The sequence below is a fragment of the Psammomys obesus genome, unplaced genomic scaffold (genome assembly GCF_907164565.1).
Source record: "Psammomys obesus unplaced genomic scaffold, mPsaObe1.curated_primary_1811, whole genome shotgun sequence".
Taxonomy (NCBI): domain Eukaryota; kingdom Metazoa; phylum Chordata; class Mammalia; order Rodentia; family Muridae; genus Psammomys; species Psammomys obesus.
In genome coordinates, this window is record NW_026585895.1 from 398,184 (window position 1) to 423,217 (window position 25,034).

A 25,034-nucleotide genomic window follows, 5' to 3' on the forward strand; every position below is an offset into this window, starting at 1 on the left:
AGGTAACCAAAATCCTTCAAATCAGTCATAAACATTTGAATGCTTACATCTACTATAGGAAGAGTGTGAATTGTGTAGTTGTTTTTCATGATTGTGGCAGATGAGTTTCTTGTGCTCAGCCATCCATTTAAATATGTATGTACAAACCAAAATAATAAATGCAACAAGTTCCTTTGATGCACCTACTTGAAAATCAGAAGCCAGTTATGGTGGCTTAGGACTGATTCAAGGAACTCAGAATCTCAGGAAAGGAGATTACTTGGTTAAAGCTATCATGGGTCATGTAGCTCCTCTGAAACTACTCTGAGATACAAGGAGACACACTGACTCAAAAAAATGATGCAAACAACAACAAAAACATTCAGAAAAATTATACAACTCACAGTTATGAGAGCACATTGTAGAATAAGTGACTCACCTACAAAGTAAGTACAGAAGAGGAAATTCCATCAAAAGTGACAACCTTAAAGTTTGCCTTACAGGGTGTCTGTCAATATTTTAACCTTTTATAAAGGAAAACAATACTAAGTGGCTGGCTCTTTGATCACCTCCCCTTGAATGGGGTGCAGCCTTACCAGATCACAGAGGAAGACAATGCAGCCAGTCCTGATAAGACAGGATAGGCTAGAGTCAGATGGAAGGGGAGGAGGACCCCCTCTATCAGTTGGCTGGGGAGAGGCATTGAGGATATGAGGGAGAGAGGGCAGAACTGGGAAGAAATGAGAGAGGGGGCTACAGCTGGGATACAAAGTGAATAAATTGTATTAAATAAATATATAAGTGAAAAAATAGGACAATAGTAACTGACCAGTTTAATTACTTTTCTGATATATCTAAACACTATGTATGCATCTATTGAATCACTTATTTTCTCTTCATGTCATGATATGTAAATGTATTTGAAAAATATAAGGCAAAGAAATTTCATGAAAACATAAGGTACTTCTAATTAAATAAATAAACAAAATACATAAGTAAATGAATAAATTTGCAAGTACAAGTAATATTTCACAGTATTAGCAATACATCAGCGGGCTTTCCCAGAATCTTGACCTTAGGCTAACACACACCTCTCCTTTGCTTGTTATATATACCAGTGCTCACTGCATAGAGTGTATTTTTAAGCATGTGAACTTTGGGTTCCTTCTCATACTATAGGGGCTGGAGAAGTGACCTTTGTTGTTGTTTGTTGCTTTGACCGATTCAGGGTCTTGCTATGCTACTCAGGCTGTCCTCAAAATTATGATATTTTTTCATTTGTCTTCTAAGTGCTGGGATTAATCCCACTCCATTTATCAGGAAAATTGATTTTTTTTCATGTTGATTTCCCATGATCTACTTGGATGCTCACAGAAAAAGTCCAAGCCTGCTAAAGTACCAGAGGAATTTTCAATGCTTGGGAAAGAATTACAATTAAAAGTTTGATTTATGTTCCTGCTCATATATAATAAAACATGATGTCATTCTTTTCTAAACTTTAATATTTTTAAGGTTTCATACCCTTTATCCAAAGCTTTCTTAGAGGCATCTTTCACCTCTTTGTTCCTTAGACTATAGATAAGGGGGTTCAACATGGGGATCACCACTGTGTAAAACACTGACGCCATTTTGTCTGTGTCCAGGGAGTGGTTTGATTTGGGCTGTAGGTACATGAAGATCAGTGTGCCATAGAAAATAGTAACAGCTACCATGTGGGAGCCGCAGGTGGAGATGGCCTTGCGTCGTCCCTGTGTGGAGCGAATTCGCAGAATGGCAGCAATGATAAAGAGGTAGGAGGTGAGAACTATGGAGGAAGAGCAGATCATATCAAAGCCAGCAAAAGCAAAGATGAGAATTTCCTTCATGTGTGTGTCTGAACAGGACAGTGCTAAAAGGGGAAGGTCATCACAGTAGAAGTGGTTGATTACATTAGGCCCACAGTATACCAAGCGAAAAGTGATGATCGTATGGAAAAGGGCAACCAGAAAGCTGTATACATAAGGAACTGCCACTAATTGAATGCATACTCTCCTAGACATCAGTGTTGAATAATGCAGGGGGCTGCAGATGGCCACGTAGCGATCATAGGCCATAGAGGCCAAAAGGAAACACTCTGTGATCATGAAGGTAAGAAAACAGCCCAGCTGTGTTGCACAGGCATAGAAAGGGATGGTGTTGTGCTCCACCACGAAGTTCACCATCATCTTCGGTGTGATAGCGGATGAGTAACAGAGGTCAACAAAGGCCAGGTGGCTGAGAAAGAAGTACATAGGCGTGTGGAGTTGAGAATCAACCCTGATTATAACAATCAACCCAAGGTTGCCTAGGACCGTGACCAGATAGATTGTCAAAAACATCACGAAACATGGGGCTTGGAGTTCTGGCCGGTCTGTGATCCCCTTGAGGATAAACATGGTGACGTAGGAGATATTAACTTCATCCATTGATTCTGGAAGATGGTGTGGGTTTTACACTAGGTGAAAAATAAAAATGACATTTCTCAGTGCCCCAGTCAGGCCTGGGGGAAAGGCTGTGGGTGTTCCTCCTTGGATCCATGCTACCCTGGTAGCAATCTTCCTTCTTCTTTCAGAGTCAGGAGTCATTTTCATACAGAACAGCCTTCTAAAGAATTACTTGGCTGCTTATTTTTAAAAATAATGGAGGTGCTTGTTAAATGAACATATGTTATAAAATATGTAGAGAAACAACATAAAATTTCATAATTTTACTGATAATTTTTAAAAACATGTGAAAGGGGCTGGAGAGATGGCTCAGAGGTTAAGAACACTGGTTCCATAGTAATGGGAACAGGGGCTGTCTCTGACATGAACTGATTGGCCTGCTCTTTGATCACCTTCCACTGAGGGGGGAGCAGCCTTACCAGGCCACAGAGAAAGACAATGCAGCCAGTCCTGAATGAGACCTGATAGACCAGGCTCAGAGGAAAGGGGAGGAGGACCTCCCCTATCAGTGGGCTGGGGGAGGGGCAGGGGTGGAAAAAAGAGAGGGAGGGTAGGATTGAGAGGGGAGAGGTAAGGGAGCTACAGGGGGAATACAAAGTGAATAAACTGTAATTAATAAAAATAAAAATAAATTTAATAAAAAGAACACTGGCTGATCCTCCAGAGGTCCTGAGTTCAATTCCCAGCAACCACATGGTGGCTCAGAACCATCTGTAATGAATTTTGATTCCCTCTTCTGCTGTGTACCAAAACAATGTTCATATACATGAAATAAATTTTAAAAAAAGTGAAAGTAAGGCAGCTAAAAATATATAATCTGCAAGTATAATTGTATTTATAGTCTGTAGTTTTAATTCTGTACTTTTCCCATAATACATATAGAAGCTATGTCAAGGTGATTTGTATATTAATATAGCAATATAATATTACATCATTCATAGCTATTTATTTTCCTATATTCTTCCCCATTTAGGGATTAAGTAATTTATCCTGTAGATACTAAAAGAATTTTAGTATCAGAAATTTGAAAACATTGGATATTTGACATTTTTAAAATGTATTCTTCAAAAATTTAATACATTTATAGAATATATATTGATCATGTATGTACCACTATTTCATCCCTTCAAATTTGCCCTGGCTTCCCACTACAGATGTCTCCCAAATTAATATCTTCTTTTTTTTCCTAACGTAGTGATTCAAATTATTGATGCACGTATGTGCATAGCTATGGGACAAACAACCTCAGGTGTATGTACAACATACCAGAAGCCTGTTATTGTAGGGTCAAGTAGTTTACAGAGACTCCTAATTGCTCAAAACGCTGGAAAGAGTGATGAGGACATTGATTAGACATTTTTTAGAATTATAAAATTCATAATTTATTTAAATTTAAAATTCAACATACTTAAGTGTGTCACCTGAAAAGTAAAATATTTCAGATAGTTAATTATATAAACTATTCTAAATATATGTCATTGTGTTTAAATAACTTAAAAGTACCATAATGCTTGATGTTGGCTGTGTGTTTAATGTTTCAAGGAAATAGTCCCTGTAAATAATCCATGAAAGTACGTACAGTTTAAGCCAGCGGATTTTTGGTTTTGTTTTTTATGTATTTTGGGAATAGAAGCAATACAGAAATGCTGAGAAGACAGAACTTGCCAAATTTCTTTAGGCTGTTTCTGTTCTATCTGTGACAAACACATAACTAAGGAAACTTATAGAAGAAAGCATTTAATTTGGGAGTAAATAGTCCCAGAGGGTTAGAGTCCATGACCATCATGGCAGAAGTATGGCGCAGTGTCCCGACCAGCAGGGCTTCAATGGGGTTCCTAAGGGAGGAGTGCTTTCATGTGTTAAATAGGGTGCCTGCAAGATAACTTAGGGATGTTTTCTCACGGATGCTCTAACACACGGATGTCCTCACAATCTCTCACCCATGAGTTAGGGTCCTAGATAACTTTCACTAAATAGCTTTAGGTCTCCACTAAATGACCTTTGCTCACTATTTGGCTTTGGCCTAGCAAACACCTTTTGTCTCCACTAGATAGCTTTGACTCACTAATTGACTTAGGCTTCAGTAGACAGCTTAGTCTTCACTAGATAGCTTTAGCTCCGGGCAGCGCAGTCAGGTAGGCAAAGCACTAGAGCAGTAGCTGAGAGTTTATATCTGATCCACAAGCCTGAGGCAAGAGTTAACTGGGAATGTCTTGACCTAACAAAACCTCAAAGCTTTCCACCCCTCCTCCATGAAGGCCGCTCTTACTAATCCTTTCCAAACAATTCCACCAATTGTGGACCAAGCATTCAAATACATGAGCCAGTGAGGACCATTTCCTTCGAACAAACAGAATGTATCAACTTTAATTGATTAGATCTATTAACTTTTCCTGTTGTAATTTTTCTGTCTTAAATTCCACTTAACACTGTATGTGAGTTTATCTGAGTATGTGAATTCATACGAGTTTCTTGTCTTTCCTGAGCTGAAGGTTGTCTATTGTCCCTGATTTACAATTGAATAATAATAGAGTAAGAAAGCAGTTAATATTAATGGTCACATAGAGGAGACAATACAGGACTGAATCATTGCTTCTAGTCAGCATTGTGCTGCACAAACTATGTTCTTTCAGCTGTAATTTTGAGAAAACATAGCAACACTAATATATAAATTTATGTTTTTACAGTGTCTAATTTACAACTCTAGATTATCTAAATCAATTCTTACTTTTTTAAAAAAAAGTTCTTTTGTGGCTTCCAATTCATTTCTTAGTTTGTTCTGAAGTTAGTGCAATCTTCATGATTGATTCTTTCTCCCAGCATTTCCACATCTCTGTAAGATTTTAGAGGAAATTCATATAAGCCATTGACATATTTTACTACAGGTTTTGTGCAAAATGAATATTTCAGGCTTCATTGCAATTTACTTACAGCAAGTTTTTCCTATAGACCTTCCTGCACATCAGAGTTACCTCTATTTATTTATTTATCTATCTATCTATCTATCTATCTATTTATTTATTTATTTTAAACAGCCTGATGTAATCCAACAGGGAAACCCTGGTCTTGGGGGTGGCATAGAGAGATCAACATCTTTAAAAGCAAAGAATGTTTTACAAAGTATGGTGAGTCATGTTTGCAGTCTATAGTCTATAGAGCACTTTCACTAGCTGATTGGCAAACAATGTTAAGGCATATTTTCAGTTACTTTACTTCTATTTTTCATTGTTATCTAAGATAGATTGCGATTATTTATGTCTCTGCCAGGCTAGTGGAGTTCAAGTCAAAGATGTAAAATGGCCCAGTAATATGTACAAGAATAGCTTTAAAACAACAAGCTACTTCCACTTCCTCGTTTTCTTTCTGAAATTGTTTCACCATAAAATGCATCAGTAGCCATGGTTCTCAACTCTCTTCCATTTCTAAAATTCACCTTTCTCTGCTGTTTTTAGGCTGTTTCTGTTGAAACAGAAAATTGATATTTCTCTTTCATCATCTATCTACAACCTACTTTTATTGTTTCTATGGCCTAAAACTCCTGTTGCAGCTCAGGACAGCAACAAATGCATGAATGATGTGCCTCAGCCCTCTGTGGGTTGGGAATGCATCTATGTGCTAACATGCTCATCTACAGGTAGAGGAGCAGGTAGAGTTCAAGCTTGATGTTTTCTTTCTTAAAATAAAAAGAAAAACAGAAAGATACAGTATTTTATTTTCCTACTGGTAATAGAAATAAAGGCCAAAGTTTAAGTGTTTGCTTTGTAAGTGTGGTTACCAGCATTTAAATGGAAAGCTCTGATGCTCATAAGATTATTTCAGACATCTTGTTTTTCACAGATCTGTTCCATTCATCACAGAATTATGATGAAAAAATAGTTCTCTTTAGTGAACATTATTGAAAATGAGAAGATAAATTCTAAAAGTCATCTAGTTAACTTAAGGTCATTCAAGGAATGTGTGTATGGTGGGGAGATAGCATAGAAAAATCAAAGGAAAGAGAGAGAGAGAGATAAGGGGTTTGAAAGGTAATAATTCAGGCAAAATAGATATTCTTAGGAAAGCTGTGAAGACATGAAACACAGAATACAAGCTGACTTCATTTAATACCACAGTGCGCCAAAGAAGCTTTCTAATAGGAAATTGGTGTGTAGAACAAGAAGCACCCAACATCCATCTGATTTACCTTCTCAGCAATCAGCTTGTCTTCCAGTGAGCTCATTCTGAAGTTGTCGTGGTGATTTATTATTTCCTAGGTCCCACTAGATTTCAACGTCTCCTGAGGTACCCTGAAGTTATGAAATTTCCTTCTGTGTTTTCTCAATCTAATACAAAATGAACAAATTACATCATGGATTTTCAAGAAATCTCTTGACTAGAATCCTAAAGGGGCACTCTTCACAGCATAACAACTAAATATTTCCATTAAAGCAAATATGAGAAAACTGCAGAAAATATAATAAAATGCAATATTTTGCTCACTGTCATTGTATCTGAGTATGTAAAATCATAATCTATGATCAGATTTTGAAAAAGAAATTATAATTCCACAATTTTTTTAATCTTGGGTAGATAATTTAAATATTTAGTCATTGAAAATTTATGCAATCTTCTTAGAACAAAGTGTGAAAAGTTAATATCTGATATCTTTAAACTAGTTACAGCATCATTAAGGACGTGATGAGTGATCTTCAGGCTAACACTGTGGTCAGGCAAGATTCTTTGCCCCAAGCTTTCCAAGTATTGTATTTTGCTTGATGCTGACACCCAGCATTTAGTTTCACCTTCAGTATATGTTTTTCAAAAACATCTTGACTGACCTTCTGTGTGATATTTTGCTTTAATATCAATTCATCTTTATTAATTCTTTTTATTTTTTTCATCTCTTTGAATGTTACAGTAATTATCTGACATTAATGTATGTAAACATATAGTTCTTATCTTTCCCCATGTATTTTTTTTAATTTTATTTTTCTTTTTATTTACATTTTGTTAACTCTGTGTCCCACCTGTATCCCGCTCCCTCATTCCCTCCCCAACCCCACATTCCCTCCCTGGTCTCTTCCCTGCCCCTTTCCATGTCCACTGATAGGGGAGGACCTCCTCCCCTTTCATTTGACCCTGTTTTATCAGGTATCTTCAGGGCTGGCTGCAAAGTCCTCCTCTGTGGCCTAACAGGACTGCTCCTCCCCTGGTGGGGGGGGGAGGTCAAAGAGCCTGCCCTTGAGATCCTGTTAGAAATAGTCCTTGTTCCCCTTACTTTGGAAAACTACTTGGTTACTGAGCAACCACAGGCCACATCTGAGCAGAAGTTCTAGGTTATATCCATAGATGGTCCTTGGTTGAGTGTCAGTCTCAGAAAAGACCCTGTGCCCTGATATATTTGGTCCTTGTAGAGCTCCTATCCTTTCCATATCATACTAACTCCCCTTCTTTCATATGATTCCCTGCACTCTGCCGAGGGTTTGGTTATGAGTCTTAGTGTCTGCTTTGAAACACTGCTAGGTAGAGTCTTTCAGGTGCCTTTTGCAGTAGACTCCTGTCATACATTCAATGCACATCCCATGTGTCTTTCTAAGTGAGGATTGATCATCTTTGCCCTTGTCTACTTTCTTGATTATCTTCTTTAGGTGTGTAGATTTCATTATGTTTATCATATCTTGTAGGTCTATATAAGCAAGTATATACCATGTTTGTTTTTCTCCTTCTGGGATACTTCACTCAGAATAATCTTTTCTAGTTCCCACCGTTTGCTTGCAAATTTCATGATTTCCTCCTTTTTGATTGCTGAGTAGTATTCCATTGTGTAAAAATACCACAATTTCTGTATCCATTCCTCCATTGATGAACATCTGGGTTTCTTCCAAGTTCTGGCTATTACAAATAAAGCTGCTACAAACATGGTTGAACAAATGTCCTTGTTGTATACTTGAGCAAATTTTGGGTATATAACTAGCAGTGGTATAGCGAGGTCTTGAGGTAGCACTACTCCTAATTGTCTGAGAAAGTGCCAGATTGACTTCCAAAGTGGTTGTACCAGTTTACATTCCCACCAGCAATGGAGGAGGGTTCCCCTTTCACCACAACCTCTCCAGCATGTGTTGTCACTTGAGTTTTTGATCTTGGCCATTCTGATGGGTGTAAGGTGAAATCTCAGGGTCGTTTTGATTTGCATTTCCCTGATGGCTAATGAGGTTGAGCATTTCTTTAAGTGTTTCTCTGCCATTCGATGTTCCCTTTTCAAAAATTCTCTGTTTAGCTCCGTTCCCCACAATTTTAAAATTAAGTAAAAGCAATACTTTTCTTATGGTAATCTTAGAAGATTGTTATTTGCTTTCTTTTTTAATTTTTATATTTTATATATATCAATTACAGTTTATTTACTGTGTATCCTGGCTGTAGTCTCCTGCCTTATTCCCTCCAACCCCCCCCTCCCTCATCTCCTCCCATGCCCCTCTCCAATCCACTGATAGGGGAGGTCCTCCTCCCCTTCCATCTGCCCCTAGCCTATCAGGTCTCATCAGGACTGGCTGTATTGTCTTCCTCTCTGGCCTGGCAAGGCTGCTTCCCCCTTAGGGGGAGGTGATCAAAGATCCAGTCACTAGGTTCATATCAGAGACAGTCCCTGTTTGCCTTACTAGGCAACCAACTTGGAGAATGAGCTGCCATGGGCTACACCAATGAGTTGACATGTGTAAAGAGTTTAATAAACTTCAATTAGTATAATTTTAAGAGATTCATATAAAACTAAGACTTTAGCAGTGCTATAAATATTAAAAAGATAACACTAGTAATAAATCAAAAGACAATTCCTACTACATTAAACCTTTAGCTTGGTGAATAAGAAAATTATTAAATTTTTCTCATGATTTGCTGTTATCAGTAATGAAAATTATTGATAATTTTCTTTGAATGTTCCTCAGAATTAATTTATGTGATTATCTTTTTTCCTCCAATGTGTGTGTGTGTGTGTGTGTGTGCGCGCGCGCATATGTGTGTGTGTGTGTGTGTAAATTACCATTGCAAGATATTTACATTTTGTTAGTGGATATACTTAATGTTCAGTTAATTTTTGCCACAAGGCTAATTATTTTCTTATTAATTTGTATCTCTTTATCTTCTACATGTAAATTAATTACAATATGTGGTACTTTCTTTCTGTACACTCATTTTGTAGGATAGTATAGACTGTAATTTGTCCATACAGTGTTTGCTTTTGTAAATTAAAATTTAAAAGTAGAAGTTCTGACTCATGGTTAAATTCAGTTTCAATTTCACTCTCAAATTAAGCATATTATAAAATACAGACCAAATGCATATGTTTCAGTTTTCAAAACACAACTCAAACTATAAATACAAAGTAAGTCTTATTTACTGCCTTATCTTTCTCCTAATCTCTAACTCTTTTCAATTCATGTGTCTTCCTATAACCAAAGCCTTCCATACAGATTCTATTGAAAAGCAGAATACTTTGCATTCTTAGCTGAATCCTATCTGTAATAAAAAAATTATGTTACAAAGTGAATTAACTGTAATTAATATAAAAAATAAAATTAATAAAAGGAAATTATGTATTCTCTCATATTTTGTCTTTTCTTCCCTTTTTTTTTTCTTTCTTTTTTTTTTCCAGAGCTGAGAACTGAACCCAGGGCCTTGTACTTGCTAGGCAAGCGCTCTACCACTGAGCTAAATCCCCAACCCCTGTCTTTTATATTATCATATTCTCTATTTGTCTCCCATAACAATCAGTTAAAATTTGGATTAACCCTCCTCTTTTTAAAAGATTGATACGTATTGTATATGTCTATACACACACACATACCCCATATACATATCTGTGTGTACGTGTATACGGACAAACTAGACAGAAGAAAGTAACAGAGCTATAGAAGGTTGTGAGCCTTCTGTTCTAGGTAAGGATTTGTAGGAGAGCAATAAGTACTCTCTTTGGCCCATACTCTCCTCTTTTGAGCTATCTCTCCATTTTCTCATATTATAGTCACTTTTGTTGACGAGCACAATTAAGACAACAATTAGTAATAAATTCATTTTTATTTTATGAGATAGTTGTTGGAAGGACCCTGTTGTTTGAGATTGTAGTCCTCTCCGTCCAGATAGCCATTCTGATCTTGGCATTAAAGTACAGTACTCCCTCTCCCCAGCAGGGCCTCCTGCTCTCTGTCTGACTTCATTTGGAGAGTGTCTCTAGACAGATGCCCCCATCCACATTTAATATATGGCCTTTGACACAGCTCCCTGCTAGCTCTTCCCTCCCTGTGCCTATAAGATAATTGGGTTCTGCGTTCCCATTTGATATGATATGAGGATGCAGTTTAATGCAATAAAGCACCCTTGAAGTCCCTAGTTCCAATGAATTGTGTACACCTATCCTTGGAGCCCCCAACCAACCCAACCCCCCAAGGTGTATATAGCTTTTGTTCTCTGGAATTAAAGTTGAATTAGTTCCCTAAAGTCGTTCCCAGGGTTTTTGATCCCTGTACAGTGCTTACTAGCCATTCCAGGGATGCTCCTTGTCTCATGGCCCTCCTGACTTTGTGGGTTGGTTGGAGAGAGCCCCCAGGCAGGAGGAGAACTATGGTAGTGTTTTATTGCCTGGACCAGCAAGTAAATTTCTATGTGGTTAAAACCAATCTTGAATTCCTGCTCTTCCCACCTCCACTTCATAAGTCCTAAGATTACAGGCCTGTACTACCACACTTGACTATAACTATTGTTAAATAGATTTCTTCATCCCAGACACCCTCTGTCAACATCAGAGTTCTACATCTAAATATTCAGTGTAGAATTTGAAGCCTGCCAAAAACAACTAGGATGCCCAACATACAAGTCCACTTTTCCAGCATCTTGGTTGTAAATCTGTTCCTCTGTTCTCTCACTGGTGAGCAGGAATTGTCCTTAGCCTACTGTTTTAGTCAAATGAGCCACTACCTTAGTCTCTTTGTCATTCTCAGCACTGGTATCTGAATTACAGGGCAGATATTCATACTGCCCAGCATTTCTTTCTATTTGCATCATCATCTGCCAGCACCAAGTAGGTAGAGTTTCTTCTGTAAGGCTAGGGAAATTCTAGAAACAAAACAACAACAACAAAATGAAATAGAAACAAACAAAAGCAAAACAAAGAATCAATAAAACAGTTAGTTATTTGAGAAAAATCACTAAGATTCACACAACTATTAGCTAATTTCACTGAAAGTCAGAGAGGGGTATGAGGCAATATAACAAAATTAGAGGCAAAAAAAAAAAACATCTAGAGAATCACAGGACATACTTTAAATAATTTTCTTGACATATGCCAGCTACTAAAATTAAATCAAGATTATAGGGGCAATTTTAACAGGTCTATAATTCTTAGTGAAATAGAAGCAGTTATTAAAAACAAATATAAAACAAAACTCCAAGGTCATATGGCTTTAGCACATAATCCTCAGACTTTCAAAGAATTAATGCCAAAATTTTTCAAATTCTTACAGAAAATTGAAAAAAAAAAGATAAAATGCCTAATATCGCCCAATTTTATGATGTAATAATTACCCATAAATAACATCAGCCTAAATTGAGAAACTCTAAGAATTTCTACTAAATTCAGGAACAAGAGAAGGTTGTCAATTCTTTCCATACTTATTAAATGTATATACTTGAATATGTATTTATATAACTCATATATATATATTACATATATATATATTACATATATATATATATATATGTAATCAGACAACTGAAGGGTACCAAAAAATAAAAGAGAAGTCAAAGTATATATTTGTAGATGATATGATTGCATATGTAAGTAACTCTCAAAACCCCTGCACCTGATAAATATTTTCAAGAAACAAAAGTAAAGCATAAATATAAATATCCCTCCCATATATGATGGAAAAAATGGACTGAGAAAGAAATCAGTGAAACACCACCTTTCACCATAGCCTCAAAAAATATAAAATACATTGGAGCAACTTTGATCAAGTAATAAAAGATTTTAAGACACTATTGAAAGAAATTGAAGATATTAAAAGATGCAAAACTATCCCATGCACATGAATCAGTAGTAAGATTAACAGAAAAAAAAGTGATTCTAAGAAAAGCAATCTACAGATTCAAGGTAATTTCCTTCAAATTTCAAATGCAAGTCTTGAAAATATAATTTTCAAGAAACACTAAATAGAAACACAAAAATGTGGAAGGTAGAACACTACTGGAAATTTCATTATCTCCAACTTCAGATTACACTGCAGAAATACAGTAATTAAAACGGTATGGCATCATCATAAAAACAGATATAATGACTAATGGGGTCAAATTGAAGACCTATCTATAAATCTACACACCTTTGAATAGAAATATAAACTGGAATGAGAAGCAGCTTCTTTAACAAATAATGTTCTTCAAACTGAATGGTTACATGTAAAAGAATGTAAATAGAAGCATATTTTTACCCTACACAAACTCAACAAGAAATTGAGAGACCAACTGAGAGTTGGGAATACTCTTTAACTTAATGGCATAGGAAATGACTTTCTTTATAGAACAGGAACCCCTGCACAGAGGTAGCCTATGGCAGTTCAGTATCCAAATGGCCTCCAGGGACTGTCTCTGACATGAACTGATTGGCCTGCTCTTTGATCACCTCCACCCGAGGTCAGAGCAGCTTTACCAGGCCACAGAGGAAGAAAATGCAGACACTCCTGATGAGACCTGATAGACTAGGATCAGATGGAAGGGGAGGAGGACCTCCCTTTTAATTGGACTGGGAGAGGGACACAGGTGAGGAAGAGGGAGGGTGGGATTGGGAGGGGAGGAGGAAGGGAAGTACAGGGAAGATACAAAGTGAATAAACTGTAATTAATAAAAATAAAAAAATATAAAGAATAACAAATAACAAAGTGACTATATGAAACTGAAAACCTAATGTGGCTATAAAAGTTTGTAGTCCCATCAAAACGGTTGAGTATTTCCCTTTCTCCATATCCTCAACATCATGAGCTGTTGTTTTTTTTCTTTTTTTTTCAGAATGTATTCATTATATACCCCCACTGAAGCATCCTCTCTCAACAACTCTCAGTCCCACTCTCCCTCCTTCTTCCCAACACCCCCCTTCCCTAGTACACTGAAAGGGGATGTTTACCTCCTCTGCAATCTGTCCATAGCTTGTCAAGTCTCATCAGAACTGCCTAGATCCTCTTCCTCTGTGGCCTGGTAAGTGATCAAAGAGCAGGCAACCAACTCCATGACAGAGGCAGCCCCTCTTCCCCTTACTCAGACTGAGCTGCCATTCAGCTACATCTGATTAGGAGGTCTAGGACCTCTCCATGTATGGTCCTTGGTTGAAGCATCACTCTCTGCAGGGCCCCCTCGGCTCAGAAATTTTAGCTTAGGTCTTTCTGTGAGTCTCCTGTCTTCTCCATGTCCTTCTATCCCAAGTCCCCTCTTCTTCCATGAGACTCCCGGCACCCTTCCCAAAGTTTGGCTGAGAGTCTCAGCATCTGCTTCGATCCCCTGTTGGGTGGAGCCTTTCAGATGACCCTCTAGAGTAGTCCCATTCTCTCTCCCACCACTTCTGGAGTCTATCCTGTTTGCTGTTCTGAATGAGATTTAAGCATCTTCCCTAGGGTCATACTTAGTGTTTAGCTTCTTTAGGTCTGTAGATTTTAGTACGATTATCCTATATAATATCCTCTTATATATTATGTGTGTCTTTCTGCTTCTGGGTTACCTCACTCAGGATGATCTCTTCTAGTTCCATCCATTTACCTGCAAATTTCATGATTTCCTTGTTTTTAAATGTGGAGTATATTCCATTGTGTAAATGTACCACAATTTCTGTATTCATTCCTCCATTGAGGGACATCTAGATTGTTTCCATATTCTGGCTATTACGAATAAAGTTGCTGTGAACATAGTTGAGCAAGTGTCCTTATTAAGTGGTGGGGCATCTCTTGAGTATATGTCCAGGAATGATATAGCTGGGTCTTTTTTTTTTTTTTCTTTTTAGTTACATTTTGTTAACTCTGTGTCCCAGCTGTATCCCGCTCCCTCATTCCCTCCCCAACCCCACACTCTCTCCCTGGTCTCCTCCCTGCCCCTTTCTAAGTCCACTGATTTTGACCCTGTTTTATCAGGTATCTTCAGGGCTGGCTGCAAAGTCCTCCTCTGTGGCCTAATAGACTGCTCCTCCATCCCGGGGCGGGGGTGTCAAACAGCCTGCCCTTGAGATCCTGTTAGAAATAGTCCGTGTTCCCCTTACTTTGGAAAACTACTTGGTTACTGAGCTACCACGGGCCACATCCGAGCAGAAGTTCTAGGTTATATCCATAGATGGTCCTTGGTTGAATGTCAGTCTCAGAAAAGACCCTGTGCCCAGATATGTTTGGTCCTTGTAGAGCTCCTATCCTTTCCATATCATACTAACTTCCCTTCTTTCATATATAGCTGGGTCTTGAGGTGGTGCTATTCCCATTTTTTTTGAGAAAGCACCAGATTGATTTCCAAAGCAGTAGTACAAGTTTGCAATCCCACCAGCAATGGAGGAGGGTTCCCCTTTCTTGACATCCTCTCCAGCATGTGTTGTCACTTGAATTTTTTATCTTAACCATTCTAATCCATGTAAGATGAATTTTCAGAATTGTTTTGATATGTATTTCCCTAATGACTAAGAACGTTGAGCATTTCTTTGTTTCTCTGCCATTTGATATTCTTCTATTGAGAATTCTTTGCTTAGCTCTGTACCCTCTTTTTAACTGGATAATTTAGTTTGTGGATGTCTATTTCTTCAGTTCCTTATATATTCTGGATATTAGCCTTCTAGCAGATGTAGGGTTTATGAAGTTCTTTTTAAAGTATGTAGACTGTTGTTTCATTCTGATGACAGTGTTTGTTTTACAGAAGCTTTTCTATTTCATGAGGTCCCATTTGTTTATTGTTGATCTTAGAGCCTGTGCTGTTGGTGTTCTGTTCAGGATGTTGTCTCCTGCACCAGTTAGTTCAAGTCTCTTTTCCACTTTTTCTTCCAACAGATTGTGTCTGGTTTTATGTTGAGATCTTTGATCCATTGTTTTTTTAATTTTGTGCAGGGTAATAGATATGTGTCAGTTTGCATTTTTCTACATGTAGACATCCAGGTTGACCATCACCATTTGTTGAAGATGCTGTTTTTTATTCATTGTATGATTTTGGCATCTTTCTCAAAATTCAAGTGTCTGTAGGTATGTGTGGATTTATTTCTAGGTCTTTGATTCTATTCCATTGATCAACCAGTCTGTTTCTATGCCAGTAATATGCAATTTATATTAATGTTGTTATATAGTACAGCTTGAGATCAAGGAAGGAGATACCTCCTTAAATTTATTTTATTGTAGAGGCTTGTTTTAGCCATTCTGGGTTTTTTGTTATTCCATATGAAGTTGAAAATTTTTCTTTCAAGGTCTATTAAAAATTCTGTTGGTAATTTGATGGGACTTGCATTGAATCTGTACGTTGCTTTTGGTAAGAAGGCCGTTTTTACCATGTCAATCCTCCTGAGCCATGAACATGGGAGATCTTCAGTCTTATGGTACCTTCAATTCCTTTCTTCAGAGACTTGAAGTTCTTTACATTCAAGTCTTTCACTTGCTTAGTTAGGATTACACCAAGATATTTTATGTTTTTTGTGGCTATTGTGAAGGGAGTTGTTTCCCTAATTTCTATCTCAGCCCATTTGTCTTTTGTATACTGGAGGACTACTGACTTTTTCTGTTAAAATAATTTTGTATCTAGCCACTTTGCTGAAGGTGTTTATCAGCTCTAAGAGTTCCCTGGAAGAATTTTGAGGGTCACTCATTTATATTATCATATCATCTGAAAATAGTGATACTTGGACTTCTTTTCCTATGTGAATACCCTTGATCTCCTTTAATTGTCTTTTTGCTCCAACATGGATGTCAATTGCTATGTTGAAGAGATACGGAGAGAATAGACAGCCTTGCCTTGTCCATGATTTCAGTGGGATTAATTTAAGTTTTTCTCCATTGAAATCATTGTTGTCTATAGGCTTGCTGTATATTGCCTTTACTATGTTCAGGTCTGTGCATTATATCCCTGATCTCTCCAGTACTTTAAACATGAAGGAGTGTTGGATTTTGTCAAATACTTTTTCAGTATCTAAGGAGATTCTTTTTTTTTTTAATGGTGGATCACATTGATGGATTTCCATATATAGAGCCACCCCTGCATGCCTGGAATTAAGCCTACTTGGTCATAGTGGATGATATCTTTTTTAATTTAATTTATGTATTTATTTATGTATTTATTTATTTATTGTACTTTATTCACTTTGTATCTCCACTGCAGTCCCCTCTTTCATCTCCTCCCAGTCCTGTCCACCTTCCCTTTTCTCCCTCTGTGCCCTTTCTCTAGTCCCCTGACTTTTATGTGTTCTTGGTTTCAGTTTGCAAGTATTTTGTTGAGTATTTTTGCATCAATGTTCATAAGGGTTATTAGTCTGAAATTCTCTTTTTTTTGTTGGGTCTTTGTATGGTTTATATTACTGTAGCTTCATAAAATGAGTATTGTAATGTTTTTTTTTTTGTTTTGTTTTGTTTTTTGTTTTTTGCTTCTATTTTGTGGGATAGTTTGAAGAGTATTGTTAGCTTTTCTTTGAAGGTCTGGTAGAAATCTGTGCTGAAACCATCTGGCCCTGGGCTTTTTATGGATGGGAGACTTTTAATGATAGCTTCTATTTCATTAGGAATATTTAATATATTTACCTGATCTAAATTCAGCTTTGGTAAGTGGAACTGATAAAAAATTTTTTTTTTTTCTATTTCATTTAGATTTTCAAATTTTGTGGCCTATCGGCTGTTGAAGTAAGACCTAATGATTGTTTGGATTTCCTCAGTGTCTTTTATTTTTTCCCCATTTGCATTTCTGATTTTGTTGATTTGGATAGTGTCTCTCTAAGTATTTGTCTATCTTGTTGATTTTTTCAAAGTATTCTTCATTTCATTGATTTTTTAATTTTTTTGTTTCTAATTCATTGATTTTGGCTGAGTTTGATTATTTCCAGCTGTCTAGTCCTCTTGGGTGTGTTTGCTTCTCTCCCTTCACTCCCCACCCCATTGCTTTCAGGTGAGCCATTAAGTTGCTTGTATGAGATGTTTCAAATTTCTTTATGAAGTCACTAAGTACTGTGAACTTTCCTCTTAGAGAATTGTTTTCATCATTTCCCATAAGTTTGGGTATGTTGTGCCTTCATTTTCATTGAATTCTAGGAAGTCTTTAATTTCTTTATTTCTTCTCTGACCCAGCTGTCATTGAGTAGAGAGTTGTTCAGTTTCCCTTTCTGTTTATGCTTTTTGCTATTTCTGTTGCTGTTGAGGTCAAGCTTTAGTCCATGGTGATCTGATAGGATACAAAGGATTTTTTCAATCTTCTTTTATCAGTTGAGGCTTGCTTTGTGACCAACTATATGGTCTGTTTTGGAGAAGATTCCATGAGGTGCTGAGAAGACGATAAATTCCTTTGTGTTTGTGTTTGTGAAAGGTTCTGTAGATGTCTATTAGGTCCATTTAATTCATTATATTTGTTAGTGTCATTGTGTCTTTGTTTAATTTCTGTTTTGTTGACCTGTCCTTTCTTTTTTTTTTCTTTTTTTATTAATTACACTTTATTCACTTTGTATCCTCCATAAGCCCCTCCCTCCTCTCCTCCTGGTCCCACCCTCCATCTCCCTTCTTCATGCATGCCCCTCCCCAAGTCCACTGATAGGGGAGGTCCTCCTCTCCTTCCTTCTGATCTTAGTCTATCAGATCTCATCAGGAGTGGCTGCATTGTCATCTTCTGTGGCCTGGTAAGGCTGCCCCACCCTCAGGGGGAGGTGATCAAAGAGCAGGCCAATCAGATTATGTCAGAAGCAGTCCCTCTTCCCATTACTATGTAACCCACTTGGACACTAAACTGCCATGGGCTACATCTGTGCAGGAGTTCTAGGTTATCTTCGTGCAGGGTACTTGGTTGGAGTATGAGTCTCTGGGAAGACCCCTGTGTTCAAATTTCTGGTTCTGTTGCTCTCCTTGTGGAGTTCTTGTCCTCTCCAGATCTTACTATTTCCCACTTCTTACATAAGATTCCATGCACACTGCCCAACAGTTGGCCATAAGTCTCAGCAACTCTGGAAATCAATCTGGCGCCTTCTCAGACAACTAGGAATAGCGCTTCCTCAAGATCCAGCCATACCCATCCTAGGCATATATCCAAAAGAGGCTCAAGTACACAATAAGGACATTTGCTCAACCATGTTTTAGCAGCTTTATTTGTAATAGCCAGAAGCTGGAAACAACCCAGATGCCCCTCAACTGAAGAATGGATGCAGAAACTGTGGTACATCTATACAATGGAGTATTACTCAGCAATGAAAAATAAGGAAATCATGAAATTTGCAGGTAAATGGTGGGACCTGGAAAGAATCATCCTGAGTGAGCTGTTCCAGAAGCAGAAAGACACACATGGTATATACTCACTCCTATAGACATATAATATAGGATAAACTTACTAAAATCTGTACATCTAAAGAAACTAATCAAGAGAGAGGACCCTGACTAAAATGCTCAATCCCCATCCCGAAAGGCAAAGAGGAAGGACATCAGAAGAAGAAGAAAACAGGAAACAAGCTAGAAACCTGCCAGAGAGGGCCTCTGAAAGGCTCTGCCCTGCAGACTATCAAAGCAGACCTGTCCTTTCTTGAAAATGGGGTGTTGAAGTCTCCCATTGTTAATGTGTGGGGATCTATGTGTAGTTTAGGTTTTATTAATGTTTCTTTTACAAGTGTGGGTGTCCTTGTATTTGGGGCATAGATGTTCAGAATTGAGATGTCTCCTTGGTGGATTGTTCCTTTGATGAGTATGAACTGTCTTTCCTCATCTTTTGATTAATTTTGATTGAAAGTCTATTTTATTAGATATTAGAATGGCTACTCCTGCTTGCTTCTTGGGTCTGTTTGTTGGAAACATCTTCCAACCCTTTACTCTTAGGTGATGTCTCTTTTTGTGACTTAGGTGAGTTTCATGTATGCAACAGATTGTTGGGTCTTATTTATACATCCATTCTGTTAGTCTGTGTCTTTTTATTGGAGAGTTCAGTCCATTGATGTTGAGAGAGACTGTTAGATCCTTTTATTTTAATGTTGATAATGTGTGTGCTGGCTACTTTTAGTTTTGCTGTAGTGAAGTTTTTATTTCATGTGTGTTCCTGGATATAGTTAGCTTTCTGGGGTTGTGTTTTCCCTTCTAGTATCTTCTGTAATGCTGGATTTGGGTGTAGGTATTGTATAAATTTGTTTTTGTGGTTGGATATCTTGTTTTCTCCATCTATGATGATTGAGAGTTTTGCTGAGAATAGTAGTCTGGGCTGACATCTGTGTTCTCTAAGGGTTTGCATTATATCTATCCGGGACGTTCTGGCATTGCTAATCTCCATTGAGAAGTGAGGTATGATTCTATAGGGTTTGCCAGTATAGGTTACTTGGGCTTTTTGCCTTGCAGATTTTAGTATTTTTCTTTGTTCTGTATATTAATTGTTTTGATTATTATGTTTTGGAAAGATTTTCTTTTCTAGTCTAATCTAGTAAATGTTCTGTAGGCCTCTTATATGCTTATAGGCCTCTCCTTTAAACTGAGGAAATTTCTTCAGTGATTTTATTGACAATATTTTCTATACCTTGGAGAAGGGAATCTTTTCCCTCTATTCCTATTATTCTTAGGTTTTGTCTTTTCATGTTGTTCTTGATTTCTGGAATGGTTTGTATAGAAATTTTTTATATTAACATTTTTTTTTTGATGGATACATCGGTTTCTTCATTGTATCTTCTACACCTGAGATTCTTTTCTCCATCTCTTGCATTCTTTTGGAGATGCTTACCTCTGTAGTTCCTGTTTTCTTCCCTAACTTTTCCCTCTCCCTCATTTCCTCAATTTGTGTTTTCCTTTGTTTTTTTGTTTTTCATTTCTATCTTCAGATCTTGAAGAGTTTTGATTTCCTTCACCTGTCTATATTTTCCTGCATTCCCTTTAATTTCTTTGCCTGTTGGATTGAATTTCCTCTGTTTTTAAATTTTCTTTCAGTAATGTAATTATTTCCTCTGTATAGTCCACAAACCTTTTGGCTGTATCATCCTGTATTATTTATTTCTTTATTTATTTTTGTATATTTTATTCATTTCCTTCACTACATTCTTCATAAGCGTAGATTTAAGGTCATCTTCTTGAATGTCACTTAAGTTAGGGTATCCAGGGCTATTTGCCCCTGTATAACTGGCTTCTGGAGATGCTGTATTGCTTTGGCTTTTGTTGATTGTGCTTTTATGCTGGCCTCTACCCATCTGGTTAGCTGTTAGTTTCTGAAGCCTGCTGGATTCCTGGGGTTGAGAGAAATCTCCTTGACAGGAAGACGGTTGTTCCTGAAGGAGCCCTCCTTGGCAGCTTTTTGGGTATGGTCACCAAATGGCCAGGGCTTGTCAGGGAATTGCCACAGCTCTCCTTAGGTGTATGGTCCTGTGGGCTAACTGGGCTTCTTGGGATCCCAAGGCCTCTCCTTTCACCAGGAGAAGTCCTGGAGGTAGCTGCCCTGCCACTGACTTTCTTGCTCCTAATTTACTGAGTTGCTGCTGCTCACACACTGTGTTTGCTGAATGCAGCCCTCTTGAAGAACCAGGGTTGGTTTAGCTAGGGAGACAGGTTGAGTCTTGAACCATTGTTTAGGGGCAGATCCTGTGGGTCCCAGGTATCTGTAGAATTAAGTGTAGAGTTCTGTGCCCCAGTACCCAAGAGGTAATCAGTGGCAAGTGAGTGAAGCATATATAGTTTTTTTTAAATAATAATTTATTTAATTTTATTTTATGTGCATTAGTGTGAAGGTATCAGATCTGTTAGAATTGGCATTACAGACAGTCATTAGAATTGGCATTACAGACAGTTGTGAGCTGCCATGTGGGTGCTGGGAATTGAACCCAGGTCCATTTGGAAGAGCAGACAGTACACTTAACCACTGAGCCATCTCTCCAGCCCCACATATATAGTTTTTTATAGTCTATGTTGTTGTGGGGCCCACAGTTCAGTCTGGAAGAGTGATCAGAGCATGTAGGCATGTGGCTCTAGGCTGGCAATCAAGCGCTTGGTGGGACCAGGGAACTCTTCTGGGGTTAGCTGGGTGACCTGAGATTGGACTTGATTGCTTTCCACACCGTGGGGTTTCCTCTCACCTGGTGAACACAATTGCTGGCATTTTGGGGCCCACAGATTGGTCTGTTGGTCTCTGTGCAGCACTGCTGTTCTGCTTGTCAGACACAGTGTGCTCTTGGCCCTCCCCCATAACCCTATCATCTGTTTTATTGAGCTTAGGTGTCTTACAAATTGTAATATAAAAATTTAAAGTAGTTCTGATTTGCATTTTCTTGATGACTAAGGATATTGAACATTTCTTATTGTCTCAGCCATTTTTTTTTTGAGAATCCTCATCTGTTTAGGTCTATAACCCCATTTTTAACTGGAGCTATGTCTCTTTTTGAGGTCCAGTTTTTTTCTTTATATATTTAGATATTACTCCTATATTTGACATGTAAGTAGTTAAAAAAATCTTCCTATTCTGTAGCCAGCCACTTTGTTTGATTGCTATTGTTCTTTGCCACATCAAGATCCAACTAAACTAACCATTTATCCAAATGCCATTTCAGCTTACTACAGAGGCACTTGCTCATTCATGTTCTTCTTTGATCTAATAATATCCACAAATCAGAAATAGCCTAAATACACATCACTGGATAAATGAATAAAGAAAATGTGGCATGTTTATACTATTGAATATTTTCAGTTGTTTAAAAAAAAGTGAATTGTATATTTGCAGGTAAATAAATGGAGTTGTAAAATAATTATCCTAAGTACTATATTCCAGATTCAGAAAGGCAAATATTATATGCATTTGTTTGTATGTAGACACTAGCTATTAAGTCTTTGATATGCAAGCCACTATATGTAAAACCACAGAGATCACATGTATAGTAAGGGACTATGAAGATGGGAAGGGTCTCCTTATAAGGGTGAAGTAGAATAGGTAGTTATGGAAAGATGGTGTCTTAGGGTTTTAATCATTGTGAAGAGACATCAGAAGGCAACTCTTGTAAAGGACAACATTTATTTGGAGCTGGCTTACAGTTTCAAGGGTTCAGTCCATTATCATCCTGGTGGGAATTATAGCAATGTGCAAGCAGGCTTGATGCTGGAGCAGCCAGGAGTTCTTCACCTTCATCACAAGGCATCCAGAAGGAGACTCTGATTTCACACTTGGCCTGAGCATCAGGGCCTTCAAAGCCCACCTACACAGTGACACATTTTCTCCACTCAGGGCTTGCAGAAGACGGGCAAACAGGGAGCAGAAAGGAAGGGAATACAGTGAGTGAATACAAAGATGGGCAGATAAAACAAAGTTTTATGGTTATATGGAAACAAAGTACAGTTGGTGCCTTCTAATATATATATTATATATGAAGGTGATATAAAGGAAATCATCAAATAATGGGGGGATGGTGTTTCAACTGGATATCTCCCATCACCAAATGAAGCTTCCTGTACCCAGAGTGGGTTATATCTATAATCAAATACTTAGCAAAACGGGCTTTATGGACCCCTCAAAGAACCCAGACTACTGCCAAGACAATTTGTTGCTCTCCAAAAACTGACATTAAGACCTTATTGCTGAAGATAACACCTGAACATAGATAAGGTTAGTTGATTCCTACCCAGGGCCTTCACTCCTATTTACTATTATTCATGATACCAGAAGTTTCTCTGCATCTTACTAAAGAAGAAAGGTAATCACGAACTCAGCTCTACATCCTTTGATCTACAATGGTAAACTGTATGTAAGCTGCACTATTGCAGTAGTGGCAGAAAGCTTGTGAAAATGACCAACCGATATTTGATTGGATTAAAGGAGCATAAAGAAAACCTCCCCTGACACAACTTAGGTGTTCTAGGACTCGTGACTATATTGCAGAGGGACCTGGGGGAAACCAAACGCTGCGGTTCTGGTCCAGGAACACAGCAAGAAAACACTCCTAATGCCATCCTGCTGTACTTATAGAAAACACTCCTAATGCCATCCTGCTGTACTTATAGATAAGAGTCTCAGCCAGCCATCATCAGAGAAACTTCCTTCTGAAGCAGATGAAAGAAAACAGAGACCCACAGCTGGACTATGTGCAGAGAGTGAAAGACTTCATAACCCTCAGTCTTAAATTAGATTTCTCCACCAAATCTCTCCTCTCCCAGCTCAGGAAACCTTCTGGAAGTGGAGGCAGAACGAATAGAAGAGTCGTGGGCATGGGGAGCAGCATGGAAATGATATTCTGAACACAACTGGACCACTGCATATTTGAATTCACAGAGACTGTGGCAACATGTACACATTCTGTGCTGGTCTGTGCTTGATAGGGTCCCAGCACTGGAGGCAAGGTAGACACAGCCTTCATCTCTAGCCCAGAAGCTATTTCCAATTGATAACCACATGAAAATGAAAAATAAGTTTATATAACAGACTTTACTGAGTACATAAACCAGTCTTAAGGTTAGGCCTGTGCTCTGCAGTAGATAGCCAAGCAAAATGAACTCAATTAATTTTTAAAGATTTTTTTTTCTCATAATGCTTTTCTGGGCTTTTTAATTTTTTTTTTTTTTTACTCTAAAAGCTCTCTCCTTATGTATTATGATTTTGTGTTTCTAGGAGATTTCTGTCTATGTTAATATGTATGTCTATAACTATATTGTTTCCTTAAATCTTTGTTTGTCTGATAGGTTGCTTGTTTTGTCCTATTCAGATTTGTTGATTTTTATTTTATCTTAATTTATGAATAATTTTTTCTTAAATATCTCTTCTTTTTCTATTAAGAAAGAGGAAGAAAATATGTATATCTGAGTGAGTGGAAATAAGTTGTTTGAAAAAATCCTAATTTCAATAATAATCAAATAAATGTAACAAAATTTGCTTGTCTACCTCTAACTAAATGTTTTACTCTAGGTTGTTTCCAGATTCTGGCAATTAAGAATAAAGCTGCTATGAACATGGTTGAGCAAATGTCCTTATGTCCTTATTGTATGGTTGAGCATCTTTTGGATATATGCCCAGGAGTGGTATAGCTGGATCTTAAGGTAGCACTGTTCCTAATTGTCTGAGAAAACACCAGATTGATTTCCAAAGTAGTTGTACAAGTTTACATTCCCACCAGCAATGGAAGAGGGTCCCCCTTTATCCACAATCTCTCCAGCATGATGGGCTAGCATCAGATAGTAGGGGAAGAGAACCTTCCCTATCAGTGGACTAGGAGAGGGACAGGGGGGAGAGAGGGAGGCACTAAGCTTGGATACAAAGTGAAAAATAATAATAATAACGAAAACTGTAAAAAAATATAACTATGCGTGGACTCAGCCTAGGCCCACTACACATACGTAGATGCTGTGTAGCTTAGACAACATGCTGGTCCCCTAGAAAGGGGAGAGGGGGCTGTATCTGACATGGACTCTGTTGCCTGTTTTTCAATCCCTCTGGCAGGTCTGC

The 25,034-nt window shown here is 37.8% G+C and overlaps 1 protein-coding gene across 1 annotated transcript; it reads right to left on the reverse strand.

Moving 5' to 3' along the window:
* Positions 1 to 1,460: 1,460 nt before the first annotated feature.
* On the reverse strand, positions 1,461 to 2,423 carry LOC129671421 (olfactory receptor 1038). The gene has a single exon (XM_055600387.1). It carries the CDS (start codon positions 2,421 to 2,423, stop codon positions 1,461 to 1,463), a length of 963 nt encoding a protein of 320 aa, XP_055456362.1.
* Positions 2,424 to 25,034: the final 22,611 nt, after the last annotated feature.

Excerpts from the sequence above, each read along its gene's own strand:
- LOC129671421 (XM_055600387.1), bottom strand. The coding sequence starts at position 2,423 with ATGGATGAAGTTAATATCTCCTACGTCACCATGTTTATCCTCAAGGGG.